The 20,098-nt window shown below is 62.8% G+C and overlaps 1 protein-coding gene across 5 annotated transcripts in view; it reads left to right on the top strand.

Annotated features, from left to right (window-relative positions):
* The window catches only part of HDAC7 (histone deacetylase 7), a 61,921-nt gene that overhangs the window by 36,854 nt on the left and 4,969 nt on the right, over positions 1-20,098 (top strand). For all 5 annotated transcript variants that reach the window (XM_086870151.1, XM_086870150.1, XM_086870152.1 and 2 more), the window contains exons 2-18: positions 9,273-9,463; positions 10,655-10,745; positions 11,532-11,643; positions 11,762-11,877; positions 12,800-12,922; positions 13,508-13,617; positions 14,245-14,361; positions 14,494-14,692; positions 14,768-14,976; positions 15,560-15,769; positions 16,507-16,711; positions 17,034-17,167; positions 18,188-18,308; positions 18,407-18,456; positions 19,378-19,485; positions 19,807-19,862; positions 19,999-20,086. In XM_086870151.1, the coding sequence (XP_086726277.1) occupies positions 9,320-9,463; positions 10,655-10,745; positions 11,532-11,643; positions 11,762-11,877; positions 12,800-12,922; positions 13,508-13,617; positions 14,245-14,361; positions 14,494-14,692; positions 14,768-14,976; positions 15,560-15,769; positions 16,507-16,711; positions 17,034-17,167; positions 18,188-18,308; positions 18,407-18,456; positions 19,378-19,485; positions 19,807-19,862; positions 19,999-20,086 (2,193 nt within the window). In that variant the 5' untranslated portion in view covers positions 9,273-9,319. The remainder of the gene's footprint in view (positions 1-9,272; positions 9,464-10,654; positions 10,746-11,531; positions 11,644-11,761; positions 11,878-12,799; positions 12,923-13,507; positions 13,618-14,244; positions 14,362-14,493; positions 14,693-14,767; positions 14,977-15,559; positions 15,770-16,506; positions 16,712-17,033; positions 17,168-18,187; positions 18,309-18,406; positions 18,457-19,377; positions 19,486-19,806; positions 19,863-19,998; positions 20,087-20,098) is intronic.

Below are 20,098 nucleotides of genomic sequence, written 5' to 3'. Positions count from 1 at the left end.
AGGAGGTGTCCAGCAGTGCCAGGGCGATGGAGCAGCGGCTTGGTGGCCGTCGGGGAAAATCCTGGATGATCTCTGTGGCCTGGTGACAGCTCCCGGGGTTTGGGGTGATGTCCTGTGCTTGAGACCTTCCCCAAAGGTGTGTCCTGCTCCGGGGGGGCTTGGCCCTGCCTGGGGTCCCCATGGGAGGAGGTTTGGTGTGGAAGGAGGAGAGGACTGGGCAGTTCTGCCGTGCTCTCCCTTCTCCCAGCTTTGAGCAGAGGTTCTGTAACCAGCTTTGAGCTGATGCTGGAGGAGCTGCTGCCATAAAATTCCACTTTAGCTTGGGGTGGAAGCTTTTCCCCACGTTTTTCAAATCCCAGTGAGAGCGGCAGAGTTGGGCAGCTTCCTTCCAGTTTATTCCACGTTCCTGTTTGCAAAGGGGAGAGGGTCTGGTGCCCTCCTGCAGGCCGAGGGGGGTGGAATGGGAGCAGGAGCAGGGCTGGAATTGTGGCTGGATGCTGATTCACCCCCGAGAGACCTCGGCGTTTCCACCTGCTGCTGCCCGCTGCCAGCACCTGCCCGAGCCCACGCAAAACCAACTTGTTTATTTTGTCTAAAAGCAAAATATCCCCCAGAGGAGCCGGGGGGAGGGATGCCCGCTCTGCTTTAATTGCACTTAATGAGCCTGATGAGGCTGGCTGCCAGCGAGGGCTTTGCCAAGGCTGTGATTTGCCCGTGAGAACTGCAAGGGTGTGGTGGCGGCCACGCCTGGGATCGGGGAGCTGAGAGCTCCCGGGGCTCCGGGGCTGCTCTTCCCACGGCCTCGGTGGGCACGGGGACCCCGAGGGGCTCAGGGACACGATGCCATCCGTGGGTGAGTGTCCCAGGAGGGGGGGGAGCGTCCCTGCAGGCACAGGGGCCTGGGACAGACAGGTTTGTGTGAGGGGCACCTGGAGCATCTCCCCCATCCAGAGCGGGGTCCGTGGGCTGGCTCCGGGTGTGTGCCCGGTTTTTTGGGTGCCAAATGAGCTTTGAGGGCCTGGATGTGTCAGGGGCTCTGCTGGGCTGACACCAGCTCTGATTCTGGGAGGTTCTGAGGGCTCAATCCCCACCGTGAGCACCGATTCTGCTTTGTCCAGGTTATTCCTGCTGGGCTGAGCTCTCCAGGAGTTCCTCTGCTGATTCTTTTTCCTTTTCCCCCATTTCTGAGCGGCTCAGCAGCAGCAGCAGCTCCTGTTTGTGGGTTAAACCCGCAGGGCAGCGTTGTTCCACGCGTGTGGAGCGCTCACACACCCAGCTGCACCCTCCGTCCCTGCCGGAGCCTCGGCCTCCCCCTCGGCTTCTCCCAGCTCTTCGGGACTCGGGGTGCTCCTGCCATTTCTTCACACCACAGATCCTCCCTGCTGCCTTTCCTGCAGCTTCTCCATCCCCGATGGGATTCCCTGGCTCCAGCAGCGTGGGGATCTCCCCAGCATCTCCCCACCGAGCCAGGTTTGTCCCAGCTGTCCCCAAGGTGCGGCTCCTCGGATCCAGGCGCGTTTCATCCTCCTCTGCATCGAGCCTTTGACACCTGCACCTTTCCCAGCTTCGCTGGTGCCAAGCCTGAGCTCTCCCAGCTCCTTCCCGAGCACCCAGGGAGGGGAGGCAGCCGGGCCCGTGGGGAAGGACACCCGAAATGTGTTTGTGCAGGAAACTGAAATTGTTGCGGCTTCCTCTCTGTGACAGAAATAACTCTCACCCTGGGCCCCAGGTCTGCCCTGGGGAGCTCCTGGGTGGCTCCTCAGGCACCCGAGGGTCAGCACGGGGCAGCTTTGGGGTGAGCTTCACAGGGAATTGAGTTTGTGCCTCTTTCCCTCTGTGCCCGTGGAGCTGGGGCTGCCCGTGCTTCTCCCAGCTCCTTCTGCTTCTCCTGGGCCTCGGGGGTTTTTTTCCTTAAATTTTCTTTTCTGCTCTCCAACCCATCCCTGGACCTCGAGCAGGGTTTGCCAAAGGGATTTCCTTCCCCGCGGCTCGCAGGGAGGCTGGAATTACCGGGCAGATCGTCTTGAGCAGCCACTTGCCGGGAGTGGGTATTGAGTGATTCCAGCTTTTTATCTTTTTGTCTCAGCGCTTCCAGATCAAGCACGAAGCCGCTTCGGGCAGCGCTGAGCCTTCCCCGGGGGGCTGTGACTCAAGCTGGGCTCTTGCACGCAGCAATTAAAAGAATAAATGCGGGCTCGGGGCTCCAGCCGGGTACCGGAGCAGCTCCCGGGGGATGCCCCGGGGAGGGCTGAGGGCAGCGGGGCGGGAGCAGCCGCCGAGCTCTCCGTCCCAAAACCGGTTGGGAGCGTTCTCCTGCGCTTGGGTAAGCGAGGAGAGAAGTTCTGCAATCGTTTGATCTCTCTCCTCCTGCTTCCCTTGGCTCGGCGGCCGCATCCTCCCGTGCTGATGTCAGCGGAGCCCCGAGGAGCTTCCGCGGCTCCCCGGGAGCGCCTCCCGGAGCCGCCGGGGCTCGGCTGGCACCGGCCTGCCCGGAGAACGGAGAGCCAGAGGCCGTCCGAGCTGGCCCGGGGGTGATGCCGAGCTTTGGGCCGGGCTGCTGCCCCTTGCAGGGAGCCCGGAGAGGAAGATGAGGCTGCTGAAGGGCACAGGGGTGCCCTGCCTTGTGTCCCAATCCATCCCTGCCTGCTCCGGGCGTTTTTCACCCAGCAGCCCCTCAAGGAGAGGAGGCGGGCGGTGCCGGGGAGCAGCAGCTCCTCGCGGGGTGTTTTCTGCAGGGAAAAGGCTGCAGGAGGATGAGGAAGGGTGGATTTCCCTCTCCGCCGGGACACGGCGATGTTCGGGGCTCCCCAGAGCCGGGAGGAGCCGGCGCATCCCGGCCGGGCTGGGTGAGCCGCAGAGGAGAGGGATCCTGCGGCTCAGGATGCGCTCCGGGCCACGTTTCTCTTTCGGGAAAGGAAAAAATTTCCCCAAATCTTGCGGGTTTCTGTGATTTGAGGCTGCCTGCAGCGCTCTGGGGAGCGAGGCTTGGCTGCCCTTCAGCAGAGCCCTGTGGTCGCGGCTTTCCCGGTGTTCCTCAGGAAGCCGCGGTTGGTGCGAGGTTTCCTGGGGATACCTCTCCCTCCTCCTCCTCTCCCGCCGCTCTTCGGCCCGGGTGACCCACGGGGGTGGGAGGCTGCAGGAAATGATTGCCAGAACCTTCCAGCCGTGCCAGGGCTGTGCTGGGGATGGAGCCCCGCGCTCCCAAAGCCCGGCTGCGGCTGCAGGAGATGAATCCTCTGGTCCCCTCCTCATCCCTGCTGCCGCTGCCCACGCTCAAACCGCATCTCGTGGGAGCCGGGAGGCAGCTCCGGCCTGCCCGTGCCCAGAATTTCCTGTGGGTTCAGTACCTGGGTGTCCCTGAGAGCTCAGATTTAGGGCCGAAGGTTTTTTGCTGCGGGGTTTTGCCTCGGCACGTTCAGGGCTGGAGGATTTCAAAGCTCATCCCTGGGAGAGAAGCAGCATCCAGGGAGCTCCTCTGGGAGCAGGAAGGAAGCTGTTTGGTGGTTTGGGCAGTGCCTGAGGTGAAGTTTGTGTCCACTGTTAAGGTTTGGGGCTTTGGGGCAGCTCAGTGGATGTGGGGTTACCTTGAGATCCACCCGGAGGCAAAATTCCATTTAAAATTTAAAAATCCGATTTAAACACGGATTTGAGAGCGTGTGGAAAAGCTGCCTTGAAACACAGACCTGGGTCACCTCCAGGAGTGTCTGATTTAGCCCTGAGGAGTTCCCTGTGCCTGTTGGGGATGGAATCCTGCCCCATCCTCTCTGGGACAGGGAATGTTCAAACCAGCAGCACATCCAGGCCCAAAGGTGTTTCCTCCCTGTCCCTGGACTCTGGGCTGGCCCTGAAGGTTTTTGGGTCCCAGAGCCACGAGTTTATAAACGAAATGTGCGCATTTGTGGGGAGAAAATTCCAGGGAGGGCTATGAAATGTCTGACTCAAAGGTCACGAGCTGCAAATAAGCAGGGAGAGCAATCAGGGGAAGCATCTCGCCCTGCTCTGCCTCCCCAGGCCTGATGTGGAGCTCCTTCCCAGGCTCCAGCAGGGAATATTCTCATTTTTTGTGCTTGGAATGCGTCAATAGCTGCTGTGCTCGCAGGTGCACGGCGTGTTCGGGTGTGTGGCTGAATCCTGCTTCGTGCCTTTGGTTGTGGGAAGGGTTTTGTGCTGCTCCGGTGACTTTGCCAAACTTTAATCATCGTCTGTCTCAAAATTTTTATTTTATTTTTCTGGAAACTTTCTGCAGGAGGAAGTTTGCAAGAATCAGAGCAGAAAAATTTGGGTTTACCCTGGTGGAAAAACTCTCAGGGGGCTTTTCTTGGAGCAGCAGCAGCCTGCTCTGGTTTTGGAGCAGGAATTTGGTGTCTGGTGGGGAGGGGAGGGATCCACCCACATCTGGCTGAGGCGTAAAGCCCCTGAAACTGCCAAAGCTCCAGAAGGAGTTATCAGAACTTGGCACCCGGCTGCTCCAAACATGACAAACATGACAAACATGACAAACATTACATCTTCCCTGAGCATCAGCTGCTCTCTTACAGCTCCTGCGGGACGTGGCCGGCGCTCTCTCCATGTGGGGACACTGAGGCTCTGCAGGGCTTTCCCTGGGGCTGCTTTCCCTGGGGCTGCTTTCCCTGGAGCTCCCATCCCCAGAGTCCCCATCCCCGGATTCCCATCACTGGAATTCCCATCCCTGGCGCTCCCATCCCTGCATCCCTGGAGCTCCCATCCCTGGAGCTCCCATCCCTGGAGTTTCCACCCCCGGAATTCCCATCCCTGGAGCTCCCATCCCTGGAGTTTCCACCCCTGGAGCTCCCACCCCTGCATCCCCAGATTCCCACCCCTGGAGCTCCCACCCCCGGAATTCCCATCCCCAGAATTCCCATCCCTGGAGCTCCCACCCCTGAAGCTCCCATCCCTGCATCCCTGGAGTTTCCATCCCTGGAGCTCCCATCCCTGCATCCCTGGAGTTCCCACCCCTGGATTCCCACCTCCAGAGCTTTGTGCTAAGGAAAGGAAGGAGCAAAATGCCCCAAATGTTTGGATTTTGTGGGATCCCGCGAGGAGACCCCTCAGGGACACACGAGCAGATGGAGTAAGGGACAAAGGGGTTCGTGGGCACCTCTGGGGGTCCCCAGTGTCCCCCCAACAGCTGGGGCCGGGTGGCTTTGGGGGATTTTTCTCCTCGTTCTGTGGAGCAGCGTTTGGTCCCTGATTAAAGCTCCCCGGGGCCCGGCGGGGTTAAACGAGGTCCCCCAGCTCCGGGATTTCCTATTTCTCCAGTTCTCCCTTTGTGATCTCCGCGTTCTTTCCACATCGTCCTTTTGGTGTGGTTTCTTATTTAAGTGTTTTTAATTTGAGCGAGCTCCCTCCAGCTCATTCCCGCTCCCTGCACGAGGCTCTGGAGAAGACCTTTTCCCTTTTATTGGGGAGGAATGTTTTTAATCACCCGCATTCTTCAACCCGCCTGAACTCTGAACCTTTCGCAGCCCATCAGCCCAAGATGGGAAACGCTTTTATAAAAGAGATGGGGGGAAAAAAAAACCAAAACCCAGCCTGGATTGAAGTGCTGCTCCACCGCGGGGATGAGGACAGGGATGAGGACAGGGACACAGGCTTGGAAAAACAGGGATACAGGCAGGGAAAAACAGGAATATAGACAGGGAAACAGGCAGGGAAAAACAGGAATATAGACAGGGAAACAGGCAGGGATACAGGCAGGGAAAAACAGGAATATAGACAGGGAAACAGGCAGGGAAAAACAGGAATATAGACAGGGAAACAGGCAGGGAAAAACAGGAATATAGACAGGGAAACAGGCAGGGAAAAACAGGAATATAGACAGGGAAACAGGCAGGGAAAAACAGGAATATAGACAGGGAAACAGGCAGGGATACAGGCAGGGAAAAACAGGAATATAGACAGGGAAACAGGCAGGGAAAAACAGGAATATAGACAGGGAAACAGGCAGGGATACAGGCAGGGAAAAACAGGAATACAGACAGGGAGAAACAGGAATGCAAGCAGGGAAAAACAGGGATGCAGGCAGGGATAGATGGGGATGAGGACAGGGATGCAGGCAAGGAAAAACAGGGATACAGGCAGGGATGAGGACAGGGATACAGGCAGGGATAGACAGGGAAACAAGCAGGGAAAAACAGGGATACAGGCAAGGAAAAACAGGGATATAGACAGGGAAACAAGCAGGGAAAAACAGGGATACAGGCAAGGAAAAACAGGGATATAGACAGGGAAACAAGCAGGGAAAAGCAGGGATATAGACAAAGAAAAACAGGGATATAGACAGGGAAACAAGCAGGGAAAAACAGGGATACAGGCAAGGAAAAACAGGGATTTAGACAGGGAAACAAGCAGGGATACAGGCAGGGATGCACAGAACAGCAGAGCTCGATGCCACTGGTTTTTTCCTCAATAATCTTCCTGCCCTGCTTTGTTTGCCTCCTGCTTTGTTCCCCTCTTATATAAGCCCAGCTCTGCTGACGGCTGATTTGCCTCTTTAAAAACAATCAGGAAATGCCAAAGCAAAGATTTCTGTGCTGGGGTTTTGTTTTGTTTTTTTCTCTTTTCCGGGATCCTGGCTGGGAGCTGCGTGTCCCGAGCGACACCAGCCCAGCACTGCCACCCCCAGCTTGGGGAACTCGCTGCCACCTGTCCCAAATCTCCTCAGGAGCTTGGGAGGTGCCAAGTGGGGCTCCCCACCCTGCCCTGGGCTGTCCCAACCCTCCCTCCGTGTCTGTCCCAGCTCCCGGCCGCGTTCCCTGCTCCGTTCCGTGCCGGTAGCCTGGAAAATGCTGGTAACCCGTGCTGGGGCTGGAGCACAGAGCCCTCATTCATCCCCGGCCCAGCTTTCCCAGGGCACCGCGGGGAGGCTCCGTGGCACAACCTCCCCTTCCCATGGAGGATCCACGGGCTGGATCTGCGGCTGCCGGCCCAGGGATGGGTTGTGCCATGGGCTCCTGGCCTTCCTGGTACCAAACTGTGATCCCCGGTCCCAGATTCTGCATCCTGATCCCAGATTCTGCATCCTGATCCCAGATTCTGCATCCTGATCCCAAACTCTGAGCCCAGTCCCAAACTCTGATCCCTGTCCCAGATTCTTTATCCTGATCCCAAACTCTGATCCCTGTCCCAGATTCTGCATCCTGATCCCAGATTCTGCATCCCAGTCCCAAACTGGTGATCCCAGTCCCAAACTCTGAGCCCAGTCCCAGATTCTGCATCCTGATCCCAGATTCTGCATCCTGATCCCAAACTCTGAGCCCAGTCCCAAACTGTGATCCCGGTCCCAGATTCTGCATCCTGATCCCAGATTCTGCATCCTGATCCCAAACTCTGAGCCCAGTCCCAAACTCTGAGCCCAGTCCCAAACTCTGAGCCCAGCCCCAGATTCTGCATCCCAGTCCCAAACTGGTGATCCTGGTCCCAAACTGATGATCCCAGTCCCAAACTGGTGATCCTGGTCCCAAACTGATGATCCCGGTCCCAAACTGGTGATCCCGGTCCCAAACTGGTGATCCCGGTCCCAAACTGGTGATCCCAGTCCCAAACTGGTGATCCTGGTCCCAAACTGGTGATCCCAGTCCCAAACTGGTGATCCCAGTCCCAAACTGGTGACCCCGGTCCCAGCCACGTGTCCTGGTGGCTTCTGAGGGTCCGCTGGGCAGCAGCAGGACCTGGGCTGGGTTGGGGACAGGGACAGGGACAAAGCCCCCCGTGCTGGGGCTTTACTTTTGGCTTTTTTGGGGTGTGGGGAAAGGGAGGAGCCGCCGGCTTGGCTGCCAGCCCCTGGATCAGGCAGGAGGGGGTTGTTCACTGTAACTCCTGGCCCAGGGCCCGGCAGCAAACCCCAAATGAGTTCAAGCTGCAGAGGGAGGTCACAAACAGCTCCGGGGGGCAGGAGGGGCTTTGGGAGGGGGGTCCGGAGCTGAGGCTCGTGGAGCATCCCCGAGGGTCCCGGTGTGGGGCCAGCGGCTCCTGCCCCGAGCCCGGGTTTCTCTCCCGGTGCCGCTCGTCCCGCAGCGCCCTGGCACCGGCCGTGGGATGTTTTGTGTTTCCAAGCTCTGGAAAAGCGCCCTGAGTTTGGTGGCCTCAGCCTGGCCAGGAGCATCGTGGCTGGGCCACCCCAGGGCACGTCAGGCCAGGCCCCGCTCCCGGGTGCCTTTTCTCATCCTGGAAATCCTCTCAGACATCCCCAGAGCGGGGTGGGCAGAGCTGGGGGCCGTGGCAGGAGCGGGGACCACGCAGCCCCTTCTTCCCTGGCTCCTCTTGGCCCTGGGGATGCTCCACGGCTTTTTCCTGGCTCCGGTGGTGAGGAGTTGTTTTTCTGGCTGCTGCCCGGGCTCCCTCTCCCCCAGCACCCCCCCATCCCTCCCTGCTCCGCTTCCGCCGCCTCGCAGTTTGTTTTTAGAGAGACTGAAACAAATGATGGAGGGAGAGATTCCCGGAGACCCCGCCAGCGCTTCCCTCCGGGCTCTGCGCCTCCGGCTGCGGCCCCAAACCCCTCCCGGGGGTGTCTGGAGCAGCCCCTCCTTCACCTGGGGTGCCCCAAGCCCTTCCCATCCCTTTCCCTCCTGTCCCAAACCCTTCCCATCCCTTTCCCTCCTGTCCCAAACCCTTCCCATCCCTTTCCCTCCTGTCCCAAACCCTTCCCATCCCTTTCCCTCCTGTCCCAAACCCTTCCCATCCCTTTCCCTCCTGTCCCAAACCCTTCCCATCCCTTTCCCTCCTGTCCCAAACCCTTCCCATCCCTTTCCCTCCTGTCCCAAGCCCTTCCCATCCCTTTCCCTCCTGTCCCAAACCCTTCCCATCCCTTTCCCTCCCCTCCCAAACCCTTCCCATCCCTTTCCCCCTCCTCCCAAGCCCTTCCCATCCCTTTCCCTCCTGTCCCAAACCCTTCCCACCTCTTTTCCTCCCCACTCAAGTCCTTCCCATCCCTTTCCCTCCCCTCCCAAGCCCTTCCCACCCCTTTTTTCCCGGGAAGGGACAGCCTCAGGGAACCCCCTGGGAACCCCTCGGGGGGCTTGTGCAGGGAACATTTTCACTGCAGAGCTTTTCTCCACGCTGGTGTCGGGGAGAGGCACCTGCAGCACCCCGGAGCCTCTCCAGAGGATTCACAGCAATCTCCTTTCCCAGCCCATGGGGGAGCTCCGCAGGCAGAAGTTCCGTGGCAAAGCCCTCTCGGTGGCAGGACATCTCCTTGCCGTGTCACCAGACCCCTTCCCGTGACTCAGCCGTGTCCCTTCGTGTCCCCACAGCTGCTGTGACCCCGTGCACCTCCCCGCGGGTGCCCCAGGCCGTCCCCATGGACCTGAGGATCGGGCAGCGCGTGGTCAAGCCCCAGGACACGGCTCTGCTGGCCCTGAAGCAGCAGCAGCTGCAGCACCAGCTCTTCCTGGCCAGCCTGCACCAGCAGCAAGTGGAGCAGCTCGCCCAGCAGCACGCCAGAGTACGGCACGGGCCGGGGGGGACCCCCACACCCCACTTTTGGCACGGTTTGGGGCAGGGTCGGGCACTTGGGAAGGTGAATTTTGCCCACGGTCAGGGCTGGCTTTGAGTTCCCATCTCTGGGCAGGGATTCAGAGGAAAAAAGGTTGGAAATCCCAACGCCAAAATAACATTCCCAGGTGAATTCCTGCTTCTCCCTGAGCTGGAACATCTGGAGGGGCTCCCAGGGACCTCTGTGACGCAGGGAGGCAGCTGGGGGGGTTGTGTCTGAATTCCAGGCCAAATCCCGCTCCTGCCAAGGCCAGGATGTCCCTCCTGATCCCATTCCATCCTTCCTCCTCCTCCTCCTCCTCCGTGTGCGGAGCGGGGATCCCTGCGGGCCGGGAGCTGCCCCTCCTCGGCCACCGCTGCTGCTCTGCCCCGGGGGCACGGCCGGAGCCCTTTCCCTTTTGCTGGGAGGGTTTTTGATGTTTTTTGGGAAGCTGCAGTTTCCTGCCCCAGCAGGAATTCGCTGCCGGATTTCATTGTCACAGGAAAGCGGCGGGATTTAGCGGGGGATGGCTCCTGGGAGAGGCTTCAGAGGGAGGAGGTGCCCAGGGAGTTGTGACCCACCGAGATTGTCCCCAGCACCGCTCAGGGCATGAATCAACTCCAAATCAGCTGGGATTTCCCAGTATCCCAGATTTTTGTGTCTTTTTCCCCGCTTTGGCACTCAACAAAGGTTTTTATTTTGCAATTCGGATGTGTCCGAGCACCCTGAGCGGGTGGGAACAGCCAGGTTTGGGGTTTTACGATGAGCAAAGCGTCCCCGGAGGCCAAAACGCCTCCGGTGGCTGTGATGGAACAGCCCCACACATTCCTGCCAGCCAGGGTGACACCAGCGACTGTCCCCAGCGTGCTCTGTCCCCCGGGCTGGGGCTGGGTGGGGCCGGGGTGGGGCAGGGGGTGGGGCTGGGGCTGGGTGGGGCCGGGGGTGGGGCTGGGGCTGGGTGGGGCAGGGGGTGGGGCTGGGGCTGGGTGGGGCTGGGTGGGGCCGGGGGTGGGGCTGGGGCTGGGTGGGGCTGGGTGGGGCTGGGGCTGGGTGGGGCTGGGTGGGGCAGGGGGTGGGGCTGGGGCTGGGTGGGGCCAGGGTGGGGCTGGGCGTGGCTCGGGTGGGGCTGGGGGGTCCCGTGCCCACCGCCTTGTCCCACAGGTGGCCATGGAGTCCCCGCACCGCGAGGCTGAGCCGGGCCAGCAGGAGCAGGAGCTGCGGCAGATCCTCAACAAGGACAAGAGCAAGAGGAGTAAGAGCTCCCTGTGCCCGGGGGGGGGGGACCAGAGGGGATTTCGGGGGGGTCTTCACTTCCCCAGACCAAGCTCCGCCTTCCCGTGGGGGAAGGGGGTGGGGGAGCATCAGCAGAGCTGGGCTGCAGACCCCTCTGAGACCCCCAGGATGGGTTATGGACCCCACTGAGGTGACAGACCCCGCTGGGACCCCCGGGCTGGGTTACAGACCCCATTGAGGTGACAGACCCCTCTGGGACCCCCGGGCTGGGTTACAGACCCCATTGAGGTGACAGACCCCGCTGGGACCCCCAGGATGGGTTATGGACCCCATTGAGGTGACAGACCCCGCTGGGACCCCCAGGATGGGTTATGGACCCCATTGAGGTGACCCCTCTGAGACCCCCAGGATGGGTTTTCAGCCCCCCGGGTTGAGTTTTCAGCCCCCACCCCCTCACCCGACCCCCCTGGGACCCCCGGGCTGAGTCTGCCGCCCCCTCCCAGCCGCGGTGTCCCAGCGCCCTCTGCAGGAGCTGCCGGGGGCTCGCTCCCAATTTTGGGACGCTCCACATGGCACCTAATTAAATATTAATGATTTAATTGGCTGGCGCTGGGAGGTGCGGGATGCCGGGGCTGTGAGCACGGCTGTTCCTGCTGGGACAGCCCGGGGATGGGATGGGGACAGACCCAGCTGGGCCTCCCGGGGGGCTCCGGCTGTCCCGGGCTCACTCCTGGAGCCTTTGGGGTGGCGATTGTGGCCTCAGGGACCCTCCGAGCCCCGTGGGGTCACCGTGGTCACCACGCAGGTGCGGTGGCCAGCACGGTGGTGAAGCAGAAGTTGGCCGAGGTCATCCTGAAGAAGCAGCAGGCGGCTCTGGAGAGAACCAGCAACGCCCCCGCTGCCGCCCTGCCCTACAGGTAAAGCCCCGGCACCCCCTGGCCCCGAGCAGGACCTGCCCCTGCCCCTGCCCCTGCCCCTGCCCCTGCCCCTGCCCCTGCCCGGCAGCTGGGAAGGGGCTCTGGCTTCTCCCCGCAGGTCTCTGGAGCCTCTGGAGCCCGAGGGTCCCTCCCCTGCCATGCTCAGCACGTTCCTGTCCCCCGTGGCCAGCGCTTCGCTCGACCCCCCCGAGCATTTCCCGCTGCGGAAAACAGGTGAGGGCTCGGGAATGTCCTGGTGTCCCTCCAGTCATGTCCTGGTGTCCCTTGAAACATTGGGAATGTCCTGGTGTCCCTCCAGACTGGGAATGTCCTGGTGTCCCTGGAAACATTGGGAATGTCCTGGTGTCCCTCCAAACACTGGGAATGTCCTGGTGTCCCTCCAAACACTGGGAATGTCCTGGTGTACCTCCAGATTGGGAATGTCCTGGTGTCCCTTGAAACATTGGGAATGTCCTGGAGTCCCTTGAAACACTGGGAATGTCCTGGTGTCCCTTGAAACACTGGGAATGTCCTGGTGTCCCTTGAAACACTGGGAATGTCCTGGTGTCCCTTGAAACACTGGGAATGTCCTGGTGTCCCTCCAGATTGGGAATGTCCTGGTGTCCCTGGAAACATTGGGAATGTCCTGGTGTCCCTCCAAACACTGGGAATGTCCTGGTGTCCCTCCAAACACTGGGAATGTCCTGGTGTCCCTGGAAACATTGGGAATGTCCTGGTGTCCCTGGAAACATTGGGAATGTCCTGGTGTCCCTCCAGTCTGGGAATGTCCTGGTGTCCCTTGAAACATTGGGAATGTCCTGGTGTCCCTCCAGATTGGGAATGTCCTGGTGTCCCTTGAAACATTGGGAATGTCCTGGTGTCCCTTGAAACATTGGGAATGTCCTCGTGTCCCTCAAGAGATCGGGAATGTCCCCCAAGATGTCAGGAATGTCCCCGTGTCCCCCAAGATGTCAGGAATGTCCCCGTGTCCCTCAAAACATTGGGAGTGTCCCCGTGTCCCCCAAGATGTTGGGACCGTCCTGGTGTCCCTCAAGAGATCAGGACTGTCCCCATGTCCCTGGTGCGTGGCTGGAGCTGGGCCTGGCCCCACGGGGCCCGTTCAGGTGGCCCCAGGACTCACCCCTGTCCCCGGCAGCGTCCGAGCCCAACCTGAAGGTGCGGTGCAAGCCCAGGAAGTGCCTGGACCGGCGCAAGAACCCCCTGACCCGCAAGGAGAGCGCGCCCCCCTCGCTGAAGAGGCGCCCGCCCGAGGCCATCGGTGAGGAGGGACCGGGGTCCCTGTGTCACCTCTGTGCTGTGCCCGGGGTCCCTGTGTCACCTCTGTGCTGTGCCCAGGGTCCCTGTGTCACCTCCATGTGCCCGGGGTTCCTGTGTCACCTCTGTGCTGTGCCCGGGGTCCCTGTGTCACCTCTGTGTGCTGTGCCCAGGGTCCCTGTGTCACCTCCGTGTGCCCGGGGTTCCTGTGTCACCTCTGTGCTGTGCCCGGGGTCCCTGTGTCACCTCTGTGTGCTGTGCCCGGGGTCCCTGTGTCACCTCCGTGTGCCCGGGGTCCCTGTGTCACCTCTGTGCTGTGCCCGGTGTCCCTGTGTCACCTCTGTGTGCTGTGCCCGGGGTCCCTGTGTCACCTCCGTGTGCCCAGGGTCCCTGTGTCCTCCTGGAGGTGCTGCTGTGGGCTGGGTGATCCACGAGGTTTTGGGGCAGCTGCTCCTGCTGATTTTTGGGGGTCTAGGATGGACCTGGGGGGGCTGCTGGGGGTTCCCAGCATGGGGGGGGGCAGCTCTTGGGGGGCAGGGAGGGGCTGGGCAGGGGGCCGTGCCCTCAGGCCGTGTCTGTCCCCTCCCAGACTCGTCCCCCAGCAGCAGCAGCACCCCCGTGTCCGGCTGCAGCTCTCCCAACGACAGCCTGCCCGCCGAGCACGCGGCGCTGCCCGCGGCCCCGGGAGCGGCCCACGAGGTGAGAGCTGGGGGGCTCTGGGGTCCCTCTGGGCTCAGGGGGAGGGACACGACCCCAGCCCCAAATCCCCTGCCTGGAGCTGCCCTTCCCTGCTCTCCCTGCAAGCTGGGATGCCCCAGGATGTCCCTGGGTGTCCCTGGGTGTCCCTGGGTGTCCCTGGGTGCCCCTGGATGCCCTGGGATGCCCCAGGATGTCCCTGGGATGTCCCTGTATGCCCCAGGATGTCCCTGGATGCCCCAGGATGTCCCTGGGTGTCCCTGGATGCCCTGGGATGCCCCTGGATGCCCCTGGGTGTCCCTGGATGTCCCTGGATGTCCCTGGATGCCCTGGGATGCCCCTGGATGTCTCTGGAATGCCCCAGGATGTCCCTGGGTGTCCCTGGATGCCCCAGGATGCCCCTGGATGTCTCTGGGTGTCCCTGGAATGCCCCAGGATGTCCCTGGGTGTCCCTGGATGTCCCTGGATGCCCTGGGATTCTCTGCTCAGGGATGCTCTTCCCAACCCAGCACTTCTCCTGGGGTGCATTTCCCCTCTGCCCGTGCTGTCCTGCCCGATGGGTGTCCCCAGGGCTGTCCCCGCTGTCCCTGGCGGGGGAAGCAGGGCGCTGATGGCTCCTGTTCGGTGCAGACACCCCTGGCGCAGCGGCTGCTGATGCAGGAGAGCTCACTGGCCCAGTTTGCCCTGCAGAGCGCGGCCTCGCTGCCGGCCATCACCCTGGGGCTGCCGGCCACCGCCAGTGCCAGGGTACGTGGCCGGCTTCTACCCCCCGAGGGGTTTTCCTTTGGGTTCGGGGTTCCCGGTGCCGCCCGGTTCGGACGGTCCCGCTCCCCTCCCGGTGTCCCCTGGCCGTGCCCGACGCCGTCCCTGTCCCCGCAGGGCGATGCCGAGCGCCGGGCGCTGCCCAGCCTGGCTCACCGCGTGCCGGTGCTCAACGGGCCGGTGCTGCCGGCCGCGCACTCGCCCGTCTTCATCCCGGCCAGCCTGGAGCAGCACGAGCCCGGCGGCCCCCTGTCCCCTCGGCTGCAGCCCCTCATCATCCTCGAGCCCTCGGTCAGCCACGCTCCGCTGGTGGCGGGTGAGTGTCCGGCTCGGGCACCCGGGGACGGCGTCACCTCTGCCACCCCTCACCTGTCCCCGCTCTCCTTCCCAGTGCCAGGCCTGGGGACCGTCCCCTTCTCCTTCGCCCCCTCGCTCATCCCCGCCGAGCGCCTGTCCCTGCCCGGCCACCACAAACCGCTGGGCAGGACCCGCTCGGAGCCGCTGCCAGCCAGCCCCAAGGCGGTGCAGCAGCAGCTGCTGTTCCAGCAGCACCACGCGCATTTCCTCGAGAGGCTCAAGCAGCAAACGCACCTGGGCAAGGTGAGACCCTGCCCGGGCAATGGGGGTGGCACCTGGGCAAGGTGAGACCCTGCCCGGGCAATGGGGGTGGCACCTGGGCCAGGTGAGACCCTGCCTGGGCAATGGGGGTGGCACCGGGGCAAGGTGAGACCCTGTCCGGGTAATGGGGGTGGCACCTGGGCCAGGTGAGACCCTGTCCGGGTAATGGGGGTGGCACCTGGGCCAGGTGAGACCCCGCCCGGGCAATGGGGGTGGCACCTGGGCAAGGTGAGACCCCGCCCGGGCAAAGGGGGTGGCACCTGGGCAAGGTGAGACCCTGTCCGGGCAATGGGGGTGGCACCTGGGCCAGGTGAGACCCTGTCCGGGCAATGGGGGTGGCACCTGGGCCAGGTGAGACCCTGCCCGGGCAATGGGGGTGGCACCGGGGGGTGACCGTGGCACCGGGGGGTGACCTCGCGGCTCCCGGGTGACCCAGCCGAGGTGACAGCAGACCCGCAGAGGGCACGGCTCAGCTTCCCGGCTCCCTCCCGAGATGTCCCGTCCCCTCCTCGCCCCCCGGGCTGGCCCGTGTCGCCTCCCCCTGGCACTGTCCCCTTGGCTGCAGCGCATGGCCAAGTCCAGCGAGAAGCCCCGGCTGCGGCAGATCCCGTCCTCGGAGGACATGGAGGCCGAGGGGACGCTCCCGGAGGCCGCGGCCGAGGGCGGGGACCCCGGCAGGGCTCGGCTGGAGCCCCCCCGGCCCGGCAGCAGCGGGAAGGAGCCCGAGAGGACGCAGAAGATGGGGCAGCCCCAGGAGGAGCTGGTCCTGCAGCAGGTACGGGAGGGAAGGGCAGAGCTGGGGACACGGGGACAGCGTCTGGAGCTGGCAGGGACAGCGACAGAGCTGCGGCCACCCCTGGTGTCAGCACAGCCGGGCTTTGTCCCCGAATTGCCGCCTCTGTCGCATCGCTGCTGTCACTGCGGGGCTGAGCCGGCAGGGAGCGGCAGACGCTGCGACATCCTGCCTGTCCCCCTGTCCTGCCTGTCCCCCTGTCCTGCCTGTCCCCCTGTCCTGTCCTGCCGTGTCCCCCTGTCCTGTCCTGCCGTGTCCCCCTGTCCTGTCCTGCCGTGTCCCCCTGTCCTGTCCTGCCTGTCCCCCCGTCCTGCCTGTCCCCCTGTCCTGCCTGTCCCCCTGTCCTGCCTGTCCCCCTGTCCTGCCTTGTCCTGTCCTGTCCGGTCCTGCCTGTCCCCCTGTCCTGCCTGTCCCCCTGTCCTGCCTGTCCCCCTGTCCTGCCTGTCCCCCTGACCTGCCTGTCCCCCTGTCCTGCCTGTCCCCCTGTCCTGCCGTGTCCCCCTGTCCTGCCGTGTCCCCCTGTCCTGCCTGTCCCCCTGTCCTGCCTGTCCCCCTGTCCTGCCTTGTCCTCCTGTCCTGCCGTGTCCCCCTGTCCTGTCCTGCCTGTCCCGGCTCCGAGCCCGGAGCAGCCTCTGGATCCAGCTCCGAGCAGGGCTCTGTCCCCTGTCCCCTGAGCTGGGGACGCTGGCCCAGCCCCTGACGCTGTCCTGTGTCCCCAGGCCTTGCTGTGGGACTCGTTCCAGCGGGTGCAGCAGCAGCTCCTCAAGCGCCAGCCCTTGGCCGACCCCCCCGTGCTGCCCCCCGGCCACCGACCCCTGTCCAGGGCCCAATCGTCCCCGGCCACGGCCAGCGCGTCCCTCCCTGCCCAGGACACCAAGGCTCTGGCCCTGCCCGTGCAGGAGCCCCAGCCACACTTCACCACAGGTACAGCCACACCTGCCTGGGACGGGAGGGGACGTGGGGATGTCCTGGCCGTCCCCGGGTCCTTGGGAGCGCCAGGAGGGAGCTGGGGGAGCCCTTTCTCCTTCTCTCAGGTGGCTTTTCCAGGCGGGGTTTGCTCACCTGGCTCATTCCTGGGCCACCTCTGCTGGGAATGCAAGGCAGGATGGGCTTCCAGCAGGTTTGGGAGAGAGGCCCTGGGGATTTGGGGTAGAACCTCCTGTGGTTTGGGGGGGATTTGGGTCAATGTTTGGGGTCTCGGAGCCCCCAGAGGAGCTGAGGGAGCAGCTCTGGCTGTGCCTGGCAGGGCTGGTTTACGACTCGGTGATGCTGAAGCACCAATGCTCCTGTGGAGACAACAGCAACCACCCCGAGCACGCCGGGAGGATCCAGAGCATCTGGTCCCGGCTGCAGGAGCGGGGCCTGCGCAGCCGCTGCGAGGTGAGCCCAGCTCCGTCCCTCTGCATCCCATTCCATCCCTCCTGATCCCATTCCACCCCTCCTGATCCCATTCCATCCCTCTGCATCCCATTCCATCCCTCTGCATCCCATTCCATCCCTCTGCATCCCATTCCATCCCTCTGCATCCCATTCCATCCCTCCTGATCCCATTCCACCCCTCTGCATCCCATTCCATCCCTCTGCATCCCATTCCACCCCTCTGCATCCCATTCCACCCCTCCTGATCCCATTCCATCCCTCTGCATCCCATTCCACCCCTCCTGATCCCATTCCACCCCTCCTGATCCCATTCCATCCTTCCTGATCCCATTCCATCCCTCCTGATCCCATTCCACCCCTCCTGATCCCATTCCATCCCTCTGCATCCCATTCCATCCCTCTGCATCCCATTCCACCCCTCCTGATCCCATTCCATCCCTCCTGATCCCATTCCATCCCTCCTGATCCCATTCCATCCCTCTGCATCCCATTCCATCCCTCTGCATCCCATTCCACCCCTCCTGATCCCATTCCATCCCTCTGCATCCCATTCCATCCCTCCTGATCCCATTCCATCCCTCCTGATCCCATTCCATCCCTCCTGATCCCATTCCATCCTTCCTGATCCCATTCCCTCCCTCCTGATCCCATTCCACCCCTCCTGATCCCATTCCACCCCTCCTGATCCCATTCCACCCCTCCTGATCCCATTCCACCCCTCCTGATCCCATCCTCACCCATCCCTGCTGCCTCCACCCCTCCTCCCGGTGTTCATCACCATTTTCTGGGTCAGCCCATCCTGCTCTGTCCATCCCCCCGGGCATTCGGGCTCTGCTGGAGCCCAGCTGGGCACAGGGAGGGGCTGATCCCTCCAAACCCCGCAGTTCCACCAGCTCAGGTCCCGCCTGGTAAAACCCTGCCCTGGGCCCGCTCAAATTCCCAACGCGGCGGATCCTGAGCTGGGGACACCACGGGGGGGTCCCCTGCGTGTCCCCCCCGGTCACAGCCGTGTCCCCTCAGTGCCTGCGGGGCCGCAAGGCCACCCTGGAGGAGCTGCAGTGCGTCCACAGCGAGCGCCACGTCCTCCTCTACGGCACCAACCCCCTCAACCGCCTCAAACTGGACAATGGGAAGCTGGCAGGTGCGTGCTGGGGGGCTCCAGCAGCTCCCCTGGAGCTGGTCCCCTCCCCACTCCTGTTTTCCCAGCCCTGAGGTCCTCCCTGTCCCCTCTCTCCACAGGGATCTTGTCCCAGAGGACGTTTGTGATGCTGCCCTGCGGAGGGGTGGGGGTGAGTGCTCCTGGGATTTGGGGTGTGGGGTCACTGCTCCATCCCTGTCCTGGATTTGGGGTCACTGCTCCATCCCTGTCCTGGATTTGGGGTCACTGCTCCATCCCTGTCCTGGATTTTGGGGTCACTGCTCCATCCCTGTCCTGGATTTGGGGTCACTGCTCCATCCCTGTCCTGGATTTTGGGGTCACTGCTCCATCCCTGTCCTGGATTTTGGGCTGCTCCTTTTTGGCCCCTCAGGGCAGCTCCCGAAGCCCCTGGGCTGCCCAGCTGGGGCTGTTTGATGGAGCTGTTGGACCAGAGCTGCTCCTGGTCCTTGGGAAGGTCTGGACATCCCTCCCTGGAAGGGGATCCTCGATCCAGAGCCCCTGGAGGCGTCCCCAGGAGCACCAGGAGGGAGGGCAGCAGTGACACGGGGACAGCAGCTCGTCCCTTCTCTCCAGCCCTTCCCAGTCCTCTCCATTCCCAGCTTTCCCCCCTGGTTTCTCTGCGTTCACTGCCTTCCTTCTCTCCTCCTCTCCCTGTCCCTGTCCTGTCTCTCTTTCAGGAAGGGGCTCCCTCGGTGCCTTCCTGCTGCCTCTTCTGGTTCTGCTCCTCTCCTTGCCCCCCGTGCTGGGCACCAGCTCTGCTTTCCCTGCTCTGCCTCCTTTCCCTGCTCTGTTCCCCTCTGGGCTCGGGGAGCTCCCACCTGGCCCCGATCAGAAGAGACTTTTTGAGTTTCCCGGCTCTTGAGGCGGTGCTGATCAAAGCAAGATGTTTGGTTAAACACTAAAAATAAGATAAAGAAGGTAAAAGAGAGGGGGGGCTGGGCAGGAGGAGGATGTGGGGTGGCCCGAGGTCACCTTGGGCTGGCACAGTGGCTGCTGTCACCGAGATGTCCCCTGCTGCTGTGGGACCCCCTGACCAATGTCCCCCCTCCAGGTGGACAGTGACACCATCTGGAACGAGCTGCACTCGTCCAACGCTGCCCGCTGGGCGGCCGGCAGCGTCACCGAGCTGGCCTTCAAGGTGGCCACCAGGGAGCTGAAGGTAGCTGGTGGCCTTGGGGGGGCCCAGGGTGGGGTCACCTCAGGGCTGGGGTCCCAGGGTGATGTCACCCCATTGCTGGGGGTCCCAGGGCTGTGTCCCCCCATGGCTGGGGGTCCCAGGGTGGTGTCACCCCACAGCTGGGGGTCCCAGGGCAATGTCACCCCATTGCTGGGGGTCCCAGGGTGATGTCACCCCATTGCTGGGGGTCCCAGGGTGATGTCACCCCATTGCTGGGGGTCCCAGGCTGTGACTCTGGGGACATAGTGTGTGTGTGACCCTGGGGGTGGCAGCTCTGACCCCCGGCCTCTGCTCTGTCCCCAGAACGGTTTTGCCGTGGTGCGGCCGCCCGGACACCACGCAGACCCTTCCACGGCCATGTAAGCCCCCTCCCCAAAAAGCAGCTCCAGGAGCAGCTCCGTGGCTCCAAACCACCCCCAGATAAATCCCCTGGGAGCCACCCGGGGGTGATTCCCTCAGGAAAGGCCCCAGAGGTGACTCCCACCCCTTTCCCAGGGGATTCTGCTTCTTTAACTCCGTGGCCATCGCAGCCCGGCAGCTGCAGCAGAAGGGGAAGCTCAGCAAGATCCTCATCGTGGACTGGGTGAGTCCCCCC

The sequence above is a fragment of the Cyanistes caeruleus genome, chromosome 32 (assembly GCF_971803275.1).
Source record: "Cyanistes caeruleus chromosome 32, bCyaCae1.hap1.1, whole genome shotgun sequence".
Classification (NCBI taxonomy): Eukaryota; Metazoa; Chordata; class Aves; order Passeriformes; family Paridae; genus Cyanistes; species Cyanistes caeruleus.
This window is presented reverse-complemented; position numbering and strand designations above follow the sequence as displayed.